General features: G+C 34.7%; 1 protein-coding gene across 1 annotated transcript in view; it reads left to right on the forward strand.

Moving 5' to 3' along the window:
- LOC149771288 (thrombospondin type-1 domain-containing protein 4-like) overlaps positions 1-13,839 on the forward strand; it is a gene marked incomplete at its 5' end in the record, with an annotated part of 75,543 nt that overhangs the window by 55,922 nt on the left and 5,782 nt on the right. Inside the window, 3 exons of the mRNA XM_089948659.1 lie at positions 3,213-3,389; positions 7,432-7,608; positions 8,922-9,107. Of these exons, the coding sequence (XP_089804785.1) occupies positions 3,213-3,389; positions 7,432-7,608; positions 8,922-9,107 (540 nt within the window). The remainder of the gene's footprint in view (positions 1-3,212; positions 3,390-7,431; positions 7,609-8,921; positions 9,108-13,839) is intronic.

A 13,839-nucleotide genomic window follows, 5' to 3' on the forward strand; every position in this document is an offset into this window, starting at 1 on the left:
CAGCACGATGCTTCACAATGACTAATTCGTTCCCAGCCCAAATGACTGTTAAATTCTGGTTCGAATTGATGGCCCCACTCTTCCTCAGTTCCGATTGGATATCAATTCTACCCCAGTCGGTCCAACTTAACAGACAAGCCTCAGGCCATCTGTCAACGCGGGGAGATTTACAACAGCATCGAGGGTCCTTTGTTCTAGAACAAAGCTTCTAATGTCTACATGTTAGTTTTGACACCTAATGAAGAGAACTCTTGTACAAACACGAATCGCCACAACAGTGCAGGGTCAACATACTCATGGCGCTAACCCATTCCTTTGTTCCTGACTTACGTAATCACGGGCAGGCAAACGTGACACTGCATAGCTTGTACAGTATGACCAGGATAGATTACAATACAGGGTAGTGTATTATTGCATACATACATACAAGCATTATTGCATAGCTTGTACAGTATGACCAAGATAGATTACAATACAGGGTAGTGTATGAACTCATAAGTCCAACAGCAAACTGCAGAGACACAGATCTGCAATCACATAACGAACCTGCAGATCTGGGTCTATGCAGTTTAATAAGAGTAATCAGAAGAAAAAACAACACAGACCCTGATCTCCAAGTGCATTATGCTATGACATATCAAGATGTTTTATGTTTGCAGTCTGACTCAACTTATAAACGAGTACCTACAGTACTACACCTATACCATGACACTGTGGTTGTTTTATTATCTTTTGTTTTTGTGATATCAAGCATAGTCATCATCATTATCCAATTTGTTAGCAGTCATGGGACAATGCACCGATAATCCAACTATTTTATCTACTTAATGGCATGTGTGTATACCTGTGCCAATACACATTCATTTCCTTGGATAAAGTGTACTGGCACAGTTTATATACTCTTGCAAATAGATCAGAATGTAAATCATACACACAGACTGCTGTTTGAAGCATTTATTTCACATAATTAGAATGCGTTTTCTTTCAATCTTTTTCTACAAACATATGCACCATACTTTCTAGGGATCATTTTTTTTATTACACAGTTATAGGCAAAGTCGATCCAAAACAATATTAATTATACACATAAAACTATGAGGAATCTGTTGTACTGTAAATACTCACTTATAAGACAATTCAACTGCACACAACATAGATCCTGATCTGATGTAGCATAATGTGCGTGCAGATCCGGGTCTATTTTGTTGTTCCCCTGATTATACCTCACAAACTGCACTGACCCAGATCTGCTGGCACATTATGTGATGACAGATCTGGGTCTGTGCAGTTTGCAGTTGGACTCATACGCAAGTATATATGGTATGTGACTATTGGATAACACAATTTTATGGTCATGCTATATAAAGACACAGGGATCTTCTAATTAGTGACAGTTTAATAAACATTTCTACAATTTAATATTGAAACAGAATACAGTATTGGCATTATGAAGTGTACATGTCTTCCATTCCATCAAACATTAATTTAACTGAAATGGATTTCACACAGTTTGGAACTCATTCTTTCATAACATATCAGTAGATAAAGTTATAAAACAATGAAGATGCACACACCTCTCTTTCATTACGACACTCGTGTTTATTGGTAATTAAAGCATACAATTTGTTCCAAAAATTAAGATGCTTTACAACTTTATTCCTTACACTTGATCTATTTAAGTCAAATTCTAACAATGATATGCAGTAATAAATAAAATACACTTTTTTCAGTTTTTCTTATCCAGAGTCATAATAATTGTGTTTGTGTCTCCTTGATGTATTCATTCTGCATGTTTGGTTGATTTAAAACTGCTTACCTTGTATACAATGTATAACAGTGTAAAAAATATTATTGTCAAATTTTACATTTCCCTTATTATCATAATATAGAATGTGTTACCACTCAAATTTGCTGTATATATTCGCTTCTATATTGGTCTGACTGCAAACTGCATAGATTCAGATCTGCTATTACATAAGGGACTCACAAACTTGGGTCTATGTAGTTGGCTAGGAGTAATCAATAAAGCAAACAAAAGAGACCCTGATCTGCCAGCACATTATTAGACAGAAGATCAGGGTCTATGTAGTTTACAGTTGGATCTAACTCATAAGGGAGTATATATAGTATTTCAAGTACAGTAATCCTTGTTCCTCTGTTATCACTGTGACAGTACTCCCTCATTATAACACTGTCCATGGGAGTCATGGAGTATGCAGCATTAAAGTGAGGTCACCTTATAATGAAGTATACATGTATACATCACTCTCTCATTATAGTGCTGACCATGTGAGTAAAGGAATAAACCACTTTATAATTAGATCATCATGTAATAAAGTACATTATACATATAATTTTCCTATGATATAACAAAATGGCATCATTGACCATACTTACCTTATAACAGGAGATATGTTATAAAGAAGAGCCTTATGTTGAGGGAGTGGTGCATCTTTACTCCTAGCAAACTACATAGTGGATTCCATGACCCTCAATGTAGTCAGGATAAAATCAACATCCATTTATGTGCCAGCATAGGCAGTCTCAGTTTATAAAATTAACATTTCTTAATTCATACGAGCTGAAGTAATTTGACAGGGGCTTTGATCCTAAATTGACAGGGGCTTTGATTCTAATTTGACAGGGGCTTTGGTCCTAATTAGTGCCAAGGGCTCAGGCCCTAATTTTGCAAGATCTTTGGTCCAAACTTTACAGGGGCTTTGATCCTATTTTGACAGTAGCTCTGCCCCTAATTCGACAGGAGCCTTGCCTCTAATTTGACAGTAGCTTTGCCCCTAATTTGACAGAAGCAAGTTGGTCCAAATTGAGGAATTACTTCAAACATACCTAGCCTACTTTTGTACCCTGCTATAGAGATGGTACTCAAGAAATGCAAGGTACCTGTAATGAAGGACAACCCAAATTCAGAGACACAATTTTGTCTATACAATATAGGGTATTGGGGACAGGTTCAACTGCATTCATTTGATATATCCTTTCATCTGCCTCCAAATAAATTTAGTTATCCATGAAGGATTGGCTAGTCCCACTATGACACTGGACTAAGGGTACATAGTGTTTGTCTGTCACACATTGGTTAATTTCTACATTTAGGTCATTTCAGTCATTGTGATAGGGGCTTCTATGTTCCATGAATATATTTTTTTGTTCTTTTCTCCAAAAGTTTGTGTATCTTGTTTTGTCCATTGCAGTGTTCAGTGGACTGTGGAATAGGACAGAAAAGACGTCAGGTGTCCTGCCATGATGGGGATGGAAATATTGTATCAGATTCAGAATGCCGAAATGAGTACTCAGTTCCTGTTTCTGTTGAGGCATGTGATATGGGGTCCTGCACCAAGCAATGGTTCTTCTCCAAATGGTCAAGAGAGGTAACCATACAGACAGGAATGTGTAAGAACATTCCCACTGCCATAAAACTCAAAATTATTAAGACAATCAAAAGGCAGCATTTGTACATTGTTAGCAATATTTCTAAATCTTAAGATCTGTTACTCAGATTGCTGAGTCAAGTTACATTAAGATAGGCCAGTCACATATAATAATGAAGAGTCAGGTTTCATTTAGAGAGTCCAGTCACATATAATAATGAAGATCAAGTTACATTTAGAGAGGCCAGTCACATATAATAATGAAGAGTCAAGTTTCATTTAGAGAGGCCAATCACATATAATAATGAAGAGTAAAGCTTCATTTAGAGAGGCCAGTCACATATAATAATGTAGAGTCAAGTTTCATTTAGAGAGGCCAACCGCATATAATAATGAAGAGTAAAGTTTCATTTAGAGACATTGATTAAGAGGGGCCAGTCACATATAATAATAAAGAGTAATGGTTTGATTACAAGGGGCCAGTCATATATAATAATAATAAAGAGTAATGGTTTGATTAAGAGAGGCCAGTCACATATAATAATAAAGAGTAACGTTTGAACAAGATGGCCCAGTCATATTTAATAATGAAGAGTAATGTCTGACTATGAAGGGCCAGTCACATATAATAATAAAGAGTAACGTTTGATCAAGATGGCCCAGTCATATTTAATAATGAAGAGTAATGTCTGACTATGAAGGGCCAGTCACATATAATAATAAAGAGTAATGTTTGATTAAGAGGGGCCAGTCAGATATAATAATAAAAGTAATGTCTGGTTATGAGGGTCCAGTCAGATATAATAATATAAGTAATGTCTGGTTATGAGCGGCCAGTCACATATAATAATATAAGTAATGTTTGATTAAGAGGGGCTAGTCACATATAACAATAAAAGTAATGTTTGATTAAGAGGGGCCAGTCACATATAATAATAAAGAGTAATGTTTTATCAAGATGAGCCAGTCACATACAATAATAAAGAGTAATGTTTGACCAAGAGAGGCCAGTCACATATAATACTGAAGAGTAATGTTTGATTTAAGAGGGGCCAGTCACATATCATGATAAAGAGTAATGTTTGATTACAAGGTACCAGTCACATATAATAATAGAGTAATGTTTGATTAAGAGGGGCCGATATCATATAATAATAAAGAGTAATGTTTGATCAAGTGGGGCCAGTCACATATAATAATAAAGAGTAATTTTTTATTAAGAGGGACATGTTACATATAATAATAAAGAGCAATCTTTGATTAAGAGGGGCCAGTCACATATAATAATAGAGTAATGCTTGATTAAGAGGGGCTAGTCACATATAATAATAGAGTAATGGTTTGATTACGAGGAGCCAGTCACATATAATAATGAAGAGTATTGTTTGATTAGGAGGGGCCAGTCACATATAATAATAAAAGTAATGTTTGATTAAGAGGGGCCAATCACATATAATAATAAAGAGTAATGTTTGATTAAGAGGGGCCAGTTACATATAATAATAAAGAGTAATGTTTGATTAAGAGGGGCCAGTCACATATAATAAAAGTAATGTTTGATTAAGAGGGGCCAGTCACATATAATAATAAAAGTAATGTTTGATTAAAAGGGGCCAGTCACATATAATAAAAGTAATGTTTGATTAAGAGGGGCCAATCACATATAATAATAAAAGTAATGTTTGATTAAGAGGGGCCAGTCACATATAATAAAAGTAATGTTTGATTAAGAGGGGCCAGTCACATATAATAAAAGTAATGTTTTATTAAGAGGGGCCAATCACATATAATAATAAAAGTAATGTTTGATTAAGAGGGGCCAGTCAAATATAATAATAAAAGTACTGTTTGATTAAGAGGGGCCAGTCACATATAAATAATAAAGAGTAATGGTTTGATTAAGAGAGGCCAGTCACATATAATAATAAAGAGTAACGTTTGAACAAGATGGCCCAGTCATATTTAATAATGAAGAGTAATGTCTGACTATGAAGGGCCAGTCACATATAATAATAAAGAGTAATGTTTGATTAAGAGGGGCCAGTCAGATATAATAATAAAAGTAATGTCTGGTTATGAGGGTCCAGTCAGATATAATAATATAAGTAATGTCTGGTTATGAGCGGCCAGTCACATATAATAATATAAGTAATGTTTGATTAAGAGGGGCTAGTCACATATAACAATAAAAGTAATGTTTGATTAAGAGGGGCCAGTCACATATAATAATAAAGAGTAATGTTTTATCAAGATGAGCCAGTCACATACAATAATAAAGAGTAATGTTTGACCAAGAGAGGCCAGTCACATATAATACTGAAGAGTAATGTTTGATTTAAGAGGGGCCAGTCACATATCATGATAAAGAGTAATGTTTGATTACAAGGTACCAGTCACATATAATAATAGAGTAATGTTTGATTAAGAGGGGCCGATATCATATAATAATAAAGAGTAATGTTTGATCAAGTGGGGCCAGTCACATATAATAATAAAGAGTAATTTTTTATTAAGAGGGACATGTTACATATAATAATAAAGAGCAATCTTTGATTAAGAGGGGCCAGTCACATATAATAATAGAGTAATGCTTGATTAAGAGGGGCTAGTCACATATAATAATAGAGTAATGGTTTGATTACGAGGAGCCAGTCACATATAATAATGAAGAGTATTGTTTGATTAGGAGGGGCCAGTCACATATAATAATAAAAGTAATGTTTGATTAAGAGGGGCCAATCACATATAATAATAAAGAGTAATGTTTGATTAAGAGGGGCCAGTTACATATAATAATAAAGAGTAATGTTTGATTAAGAGGGGCCAGTCACATATAATAAAAGTAATGTTTGATTAAGAGGGGCCAGTCACATATAATAATAAAAGTAATGTTTGATTAAAAGGGGCCAGTCACATATAATAAAAGTAATGTTTGATTAAGAGGGGCCAATCACATATAATAATAAAAGTAATGTTTGATTAAGAGGGGCCAGTCACATATAATAAAAGTAATGTTTGATTAAGAGGGGCCAGTCACATATAATAAAAGTAATGTTTTATTAAGAGGGGCCAATCACATATAATAATAAAAGTAATGTTTGATTAAGAGGGGCCAGTCAAATATAATAATAAAAGTACTGTTTGATTAAGAGGGGCCAGTCACATATAAATAATAAAGAGTCAAGTTTGATTAAGAGGGGCCTGTATAAACAAGAAAATTAAAGTAAATTTCCACAAAAAATCTATATAAATAATAAATAACCTTCAGGCATGACATTAAAATAACATTTATAACTCCTTAGTAATAGCTAATACAATATTATTTTATTAGTACCTGATTTAAAAGTTAACCAAAAAACTGATATTAGGTATAAAATGTTATCTGAACTAGACATTAAGCATTCAAGGAGTTTACATACAGCAACAAATGCAGCTTGAAGGGAAGAATGTATTGCCAGGAGTTTACATACAGCAACAAATGCAGCTTGAAGGAAAGAATGTATTGCTAGGAGTTCTGAAACCTAAGGCCTTCAATTTCAATGCAATATTTAAAAGACTCTTTTGAGAAATCATAGATAGATCAACATCTTTTCCTGGGCCCATTGCAATCATTCTGTTTATAGTAATTAGTTGTCAGAAGAAAGTTAATGAGTTTTCTTTGTGTTCAAACTGTTGTCTATTGGTATAACCAATTTTAAACTTTAATGATCAAAAGTTAATCTAAATTGATCACCACATGTCCAGTTCATTAATAAACTGTCTTAATGGCACTTCCATAAAAAGGCAGTGTATGAACTCTTAATTTTCACACATTTTTCTATCTCCATATAGAGAGCACCTGTGCAGAAAGGACAATCATTCGTTAATTTAGTCACTCAAGTATCAATAATAGACAGGGTTATTGTTTTATATCACTGCTTGTATAAATACATATTTAGTTAATTTCTGATTAACAATGTGAACCATGCTGATATTATCTGTTAAGTTCAGATAATCAAAATTGAACTGTATGTAGTACAGATCAGTTTGATCTATTATGCAGTGTTCATCAGACTGTGCATCGGGGGTCTTGACTCGACATGTACATTGTGCTACAGACACAGGGGTAAAGGTATTGGACAGCTTCTGTGATGGTTCCAAGAAACCTGCTACAGCAAAAGCATGTCAGAGAGATGTCCACTGCACTGGCAGCAAATGGTTTTCTGGGCCTTGGAGTGGGGTAAGTTAATACCGAGTAAATGCATTGTGGATTAAGTATCCACTATGTCTGGTGGGTGTCCCAATAGAGTCCAGTCTTGGGATTTAAATTATAATATTGACACAGGTATTTATATATATATTTATAGTCTACATACAAGTATTTATATTTATAGCATAGACACAAGTATTTATATTTATAGCATAGATACAAGTATTTATGTTTATAGCATAGATACAAGTATTTATATTTATAGCATAGATACAAGTATTTATGTTTATAGCATAGATATAACTATTTATATTTATAGCATAGATACAAGTATTTATATTTATAGCATAGATACAAGTATTTATATTTATAGCATAGATACAAGTATTTATATTTATAGCATAGTTACAAGTATTTATATTTATAGCATAGATACAAGTATTTATATTTATAGCATAGATACAAGTATTTATATTTATAGCATAGATACAAGTATTTATATTTATAGCATAGATACAAGTATTTATATTTATAGCATAGACATAAGTATTTATATTTATAGCATAGATACAAGTATTTATATTTATAGCATAGACATAAGTATTTATACATAGTCTACATACAAGTATTTATATTTATAGTATAGACACAGGTGTATATATATATATATATATATATATATATACATATATATATATATATATATATATATATATATATATATATATATATATATATATATATATATATATATATATATATATATCTCAAAGATGTTTTCACCACTTTTTATGCATGAAAGATCAAATTCTTGTGTCGCATCTGTGTGACATGAGTTTTCTCTCAATAATGTTGAGATTCCAGCACCTAGTACTATAGTGCATTATCAGCATTTCAGAATATCACTGTCGTAGCTTCATAACAAAGATCTGTTCCTTATGGGAATCTTCAACTTTTCATGCTAAAGTTAGAAAGCTTCAAAAGGTCTCTGTAATGTTATGGGGCTTTCATATGGAATGGTATTCCTAAAAACTTCAAAAGGAGTGGTAATCTAACAATATTCAAAGTGTATTTATAAGATGTTTAACATCGGATTGTCATAATACAGATACTTTTATATTATGCTGCAAATATGACAAATACTATTAACTTCTATAAATAAAGTATTATTATTATTGTTATTATTTATTTCACATTCTGTTTCAATGGCAATATTATACAAGAATGGTACCTATCTAAAATATAGGTGTGATCTTTTCAGCGATAATTTTAGGATAAAATTTGTTCGCTTTAATGAGAGCTGATTAGACAAAATCGTCACGATGATAAAATCTTCATTTTAGTGCTCAGTTTCATGCGGTAGTGGTCTCAAAACCCGTGATGTGGTGTGTGTCAACGAGGTTAATGCTACTGTGAAAGCTGTGGTAGCAGATACCAACTGTATTCTGTCTGAGAAACCTAGCACCGACGAACCATGTAATCATCACAACTGCACCACTGCCCAGTGGTATATGAGCGAGTGGACAACGGTAAGCCCCGCCCCGCATTAGCATAAGTATGCACAGACCTCAATCAGTTTCCAGCAAGGGGTGTTACATGGTACTACCATTATTCATGATGGAAAGTGAAAAATAAAATATAAGACCTTATTTTCAGCTTTTACCGTACAGAGCTTTTTTTAAAACTATTTTGTTAAAGGTAGACCTGGCTCTCCTGTAACATATGCTATTCAGGAATTCAGAATGCAGTATCTGAATAGTTGATCATTAATTATCAAGGTATTTACTTTAAATCTATATGTGATGAATATTGCCCCTAGGTCATGTACAACTTCAGCATTTTCTGTGACTGAAAGTCTGTGATATCACTGGGGAACCCTGCAATGTGAATCACCATGTAGGATTGTGATATCATGGGGGAACCCTGCATTGTGAATCACCATGTAGGATTGTGATATCATTGGGGGAATCCTGCATTGTGAATCACCATGTAGGATTGTGACATCATTGGGGGAACCCTGCATTGTGAATCACCATGTAGGATTGTGATATCATTGGGGGAACCGTGCATTGTGAATCACAATGTAGGATTGTGCTCAAGATTGCTCAAGACAAGTAAATCCATAATCAGATTGATACAATACTCGCAATTTTTCTACAAAAAAAACTAAATAAATAATGCCATATAATGGACGAGTTAGTTTCTTTTATAGCTGCTTTTACAAAAAAAAGAGCATATTCTTTTAGAAAAACATGGTTCTCCTCATAAGCATGTCAGGACCCCAGGTGGCCAAATGGTGTAAAGCGCTTGCCTTTACCAGTCACTGCCATCTCACCTCTATCCACGTGGGTTTGAGTCTCAGGCTTGACTAGTGTGAGACAGCTAGTCAGTAGCTTCCTGTAGGTCAGTGGTTCTTACTGCATTTCCTGGGTTCTTCATTCACCAATTATACTAGCTACCATGTATGGAATGTCTTGAGGTAAGAAATGGAGTCAAACCCAAAACAACAACAACAACATAAGCATGATCATATTCTCTTAGTAAAACATGTATTTCCTCAGGTCTGTCTGAAGCATAGGCATCAATAGGAAGGTCCCACTGTTGGCAGGGATGTTCTTTGCTACATGTATACATATTTACATGGCTATTTAAAAAAGAATGGTTCACTTGATAAGATGGAGAGGATGATAGTAGGTGGTGAGTGGTTGCTGGCAATGTGTTGAAAGACACTGAATTACAGTTAAAGGGAATTTCATTATTTTCACTTAACCTTGATTGGAAAAAGATGTAAAATTACACCAGGAGAAGAACTGAGAGAAAGCAGGAACAGATAGTGAAAGATTAAAATAGGGGGGCTAAATGAGTGGGTGCATGCTGTCCCACCATTGTAATAAATGGTATATTTAAAAACAATATTTATTTTATTATAAGCTAAATGTGAACTATGCATATAGTTTACTGAGTCCTCACATTCTTTGAGACAAAGTGACCTGTACGCAAAATTGCTGATAAAAGATGATTACAATAACACATGAATTCAAGGCAAGGTTGAAAAATGGTGGTCTAGAACTTACCCACCTCTTCAGCTTAACAAATAAATACATTGTTGACAATTTCAGGTCTTTGGAACAAACCAGATCCGGGACTAATGGAGGGACAAAGAGATTAGTCTAAAAAATCATGACAATTTTCCCAGATTATTAATCATTTCAACAATACATTTCACTCATTTTTTACAGACAGTTATCAATCATCAAGCTTCTGCTGTTTGCTGGGTTACAATAGGACTGCTAAATATGATACTTGTGAAATGATTGTTTTTATCTTCAAGTTATATATTTGACATAAAGATGATTAATTTGTATAAAAGGTTTCACATCTTTTTTTTAAGAAGATGTGATTAAAAAAAAGATGTAAAATTATACTGAAGAATAACTGAGAGAAGGCAGGAACAGATAGTGAGAGAGAAAGATTAAAATAGGGGGCTAAATGCACAGGTGCATGCTGTCCCACCAATACAGAAATGGAATATTAAAAAAAATTATTGATTTTATTGTCTGCTAAATGTGAACTGTATATATAATTTACTGAGCAGTCTATTCCCTAGGGGTGCAAGACTGAGAGTCAAAAATCTCCATGGTGTCAAAAGCGGGGATCAGACTGAGTAAAAAAAACAAACTTTGGTACTAAACTGGGGGTCAACAAATTAAAAATTTGGAGGTCTCTAAAGCAAAAGTGAGGGTAAAGGGAAACACTGCTGAGTCCTTACATTCTTTGAGATGTAGAGTGACCTATATGCAAAATTGCTGAAGAAAGATGATTAAAATAAGACATGAATTCAAGGCAAGGTTGTGGTCTAGAACATCCCCACCTCTTCCAACCCCAACCCCCAATATTATTGACAATTTCAGGTCTTTGGTACCTGGACTAATGGAGAGACAGAGATATTAGTCTCAGAATCATGAAAATTTTCCCAGATTATTAATCATTTCAACAATACATTTCATTCAGTTTTACGGACAGTTATCAACCATCAAGCTTCTGCAGTTTGCTGGGTTACAATAGGACTCTTAAATATGATACTGCAAGTGAGAATGGCTTCAATGTAATATAAATGACACCTTAATTATCAATTGTCCAATTACTAAGCTCTCACTATTAATTGCTGGGCTAGGCTGTTAAACACTACACTCAACCTAATCGCAAAGGTATTGAATTTACAAAACTCTTGTGAAATGATCGTTTTTATCTTCATGTTATATATTTGACATAAAGATGTTTAATTTGTTCAAAAGGTTTCACATATTATTTTTAAGAAAATGATTAAGAAAGAGATAAAATTGTCGTTTTTGGGGTAATTCTAAAAAAATGTTGACACGCAATCCAGTACTAAACATAAGCAGGCTAAACTTTAAAATATAAAAAAACGCAAGTTAAAGGTTGTCAGCCTTACTTAATGGAACTATTCTTTTCAATTTCAACAATGCTGCAAAACAGAAAGCAAGTTTTATTGGTATTGTCGCTGATTATTATGCATATTGTATACAGTTCCTCCACTTGGGAGATCACAAACTATGGAATCTTTACAAAAATTTGCTTCACTGTGTCCACAGGTTGCATTTTGATGTTAAACGAATAGCCTTGTCTATTTATCCAGTGAATGAACATTTCAAGTCATTACATTGCATGTGAACAAATGAAGTGTACCTTTAAAATTTACCCTGAAAACTTTTGTGAAGTTTTTGGATAGATGACACAGAATTACCTCCCTTCCAGTACTCAATAATAAGTATGTTATTGTTGTTGTTGTTGTAGGGTTTAACGCCATTTTTCAGCACATGATAGGCTATACATGGAGGCCAGTATTAATGGTGGAGGAAGAACCCGGGAAAACCCCGGAAAGAACCACCGACCCACGAGAAGCTACTGGCAAGCATTCTCACATACCCACATTGGCTGAATTCGAGACTCAAACTGGCGCAGAGGTGAGATGGCAGTGATCCGTAAATCTTTTGGTGAAAACCCCACATCAATATGACCATCCATTCAGGTAAAGTAACAACAGCAAGACAGCTATCTTGGTCATATTGGACATCGTTTTACAGATCAGCATAATTTTTATTTAGGACCAATTAATCTTCTGGTGTTATGATTTCTATTTAGGATGATTAAAAGATTTTCAAAATGGCTGCCTCCTTATCGATATGAGGTGTGGCAATAATCTTTTAAAGAAGCCCGATATTACCAGCAACCATACTAAAGATATGACCAATCAAGGTAGGTGTGCTTCTTTACAGGTTTAGACAGGCTCTGTGTCAGTATTAAGGATCAGTGTTGTTGGGCCCTCATATTTTGTGATGCCACAGAGAAGAAACGATCTCTGAAGAGCATCTCTGCATCAAGTAGTGCAGCCCTCAACTGGTTTTCGCTCTAGTGAAGCAAAACTTTGGAAGTCTCCAAAGCAGCATCTCAATGGAGGCAGAGAAGCTCTTCAGAGAACAAAATGGACATCAAACATGCATGCCTTGATGTTTTAACCACAGCTTCCAATAAGCACATAGCAAACTGGAGGGAGCAGAAATGAGATTGGCTTGTAAGACTACTGTATCCAGGATTCAAACCTCTGGTTTCAAGGACCTGAAAGATTGGACTTGGAGAGGAGTCCAAATTATCAACTGATATTCCCACCTGGGAAGCACTCAAATCCATTGGGGGGAGGGGCTTGAGGGACTAAGCAGTGTAATACACCGAATAACTTAAGTTTGAAACCAGTGGCTACAGCCTCAAAAAGGGAACAGACCACTTTGTATATGCTTTAGATGCAGACAGCATCTTGGCCCCTGAGAAAACTTCTGAGCAAACTCCTGAACCATAGCTGAATATGGGAACAACAAAAGATCTGAACAAGAATGTACCTCAGAAAGTCTCTCCAAACTGGAGAAAATTTAAGTGTCCTCATGGCCCAAATGTTTTTTGACACAGCTCTTGGGGAAGGAAATGGAAGACCTTGTGTACTGTTATCACCTTATGGAAAGTCCAGACTTCCTCCTCCGCCATCTCCTGACCCACAAGATGGAATGAAGATGGGGAACAAAATGGAAGGGAAGGGCTTGCCACAGTTGGTTCTGTAAATCCATTCAGGTCTAAAAGAGCATCATTGCCCTGATCTCTTTCTCGTCAGAAAGGAATATCGTTCCTGGTCTCCTTCTCTGTAAATATTAAAGTGGGGGTTTTGTCATCCCATAACTACCCATGGGGGTG

This window comes from Sinohyriopsis cumingii, unplaced genomic scaffold (assembly GCF_028554795.1).
Source record: "Sinohyriopsis cumingii isolate HCF-2022 unplaced genomic scaffold, ASM2855479v2 utg001993l, whole genome shotgun sequence".
In the NCBI taxonomy this organism is placed as follows: Eukaryota; Metazoa; Mollusca; class Bivalvia; order Unionida; family Unionidae; genus Sinohyriopsis; species Sinohyriopsis cumingii.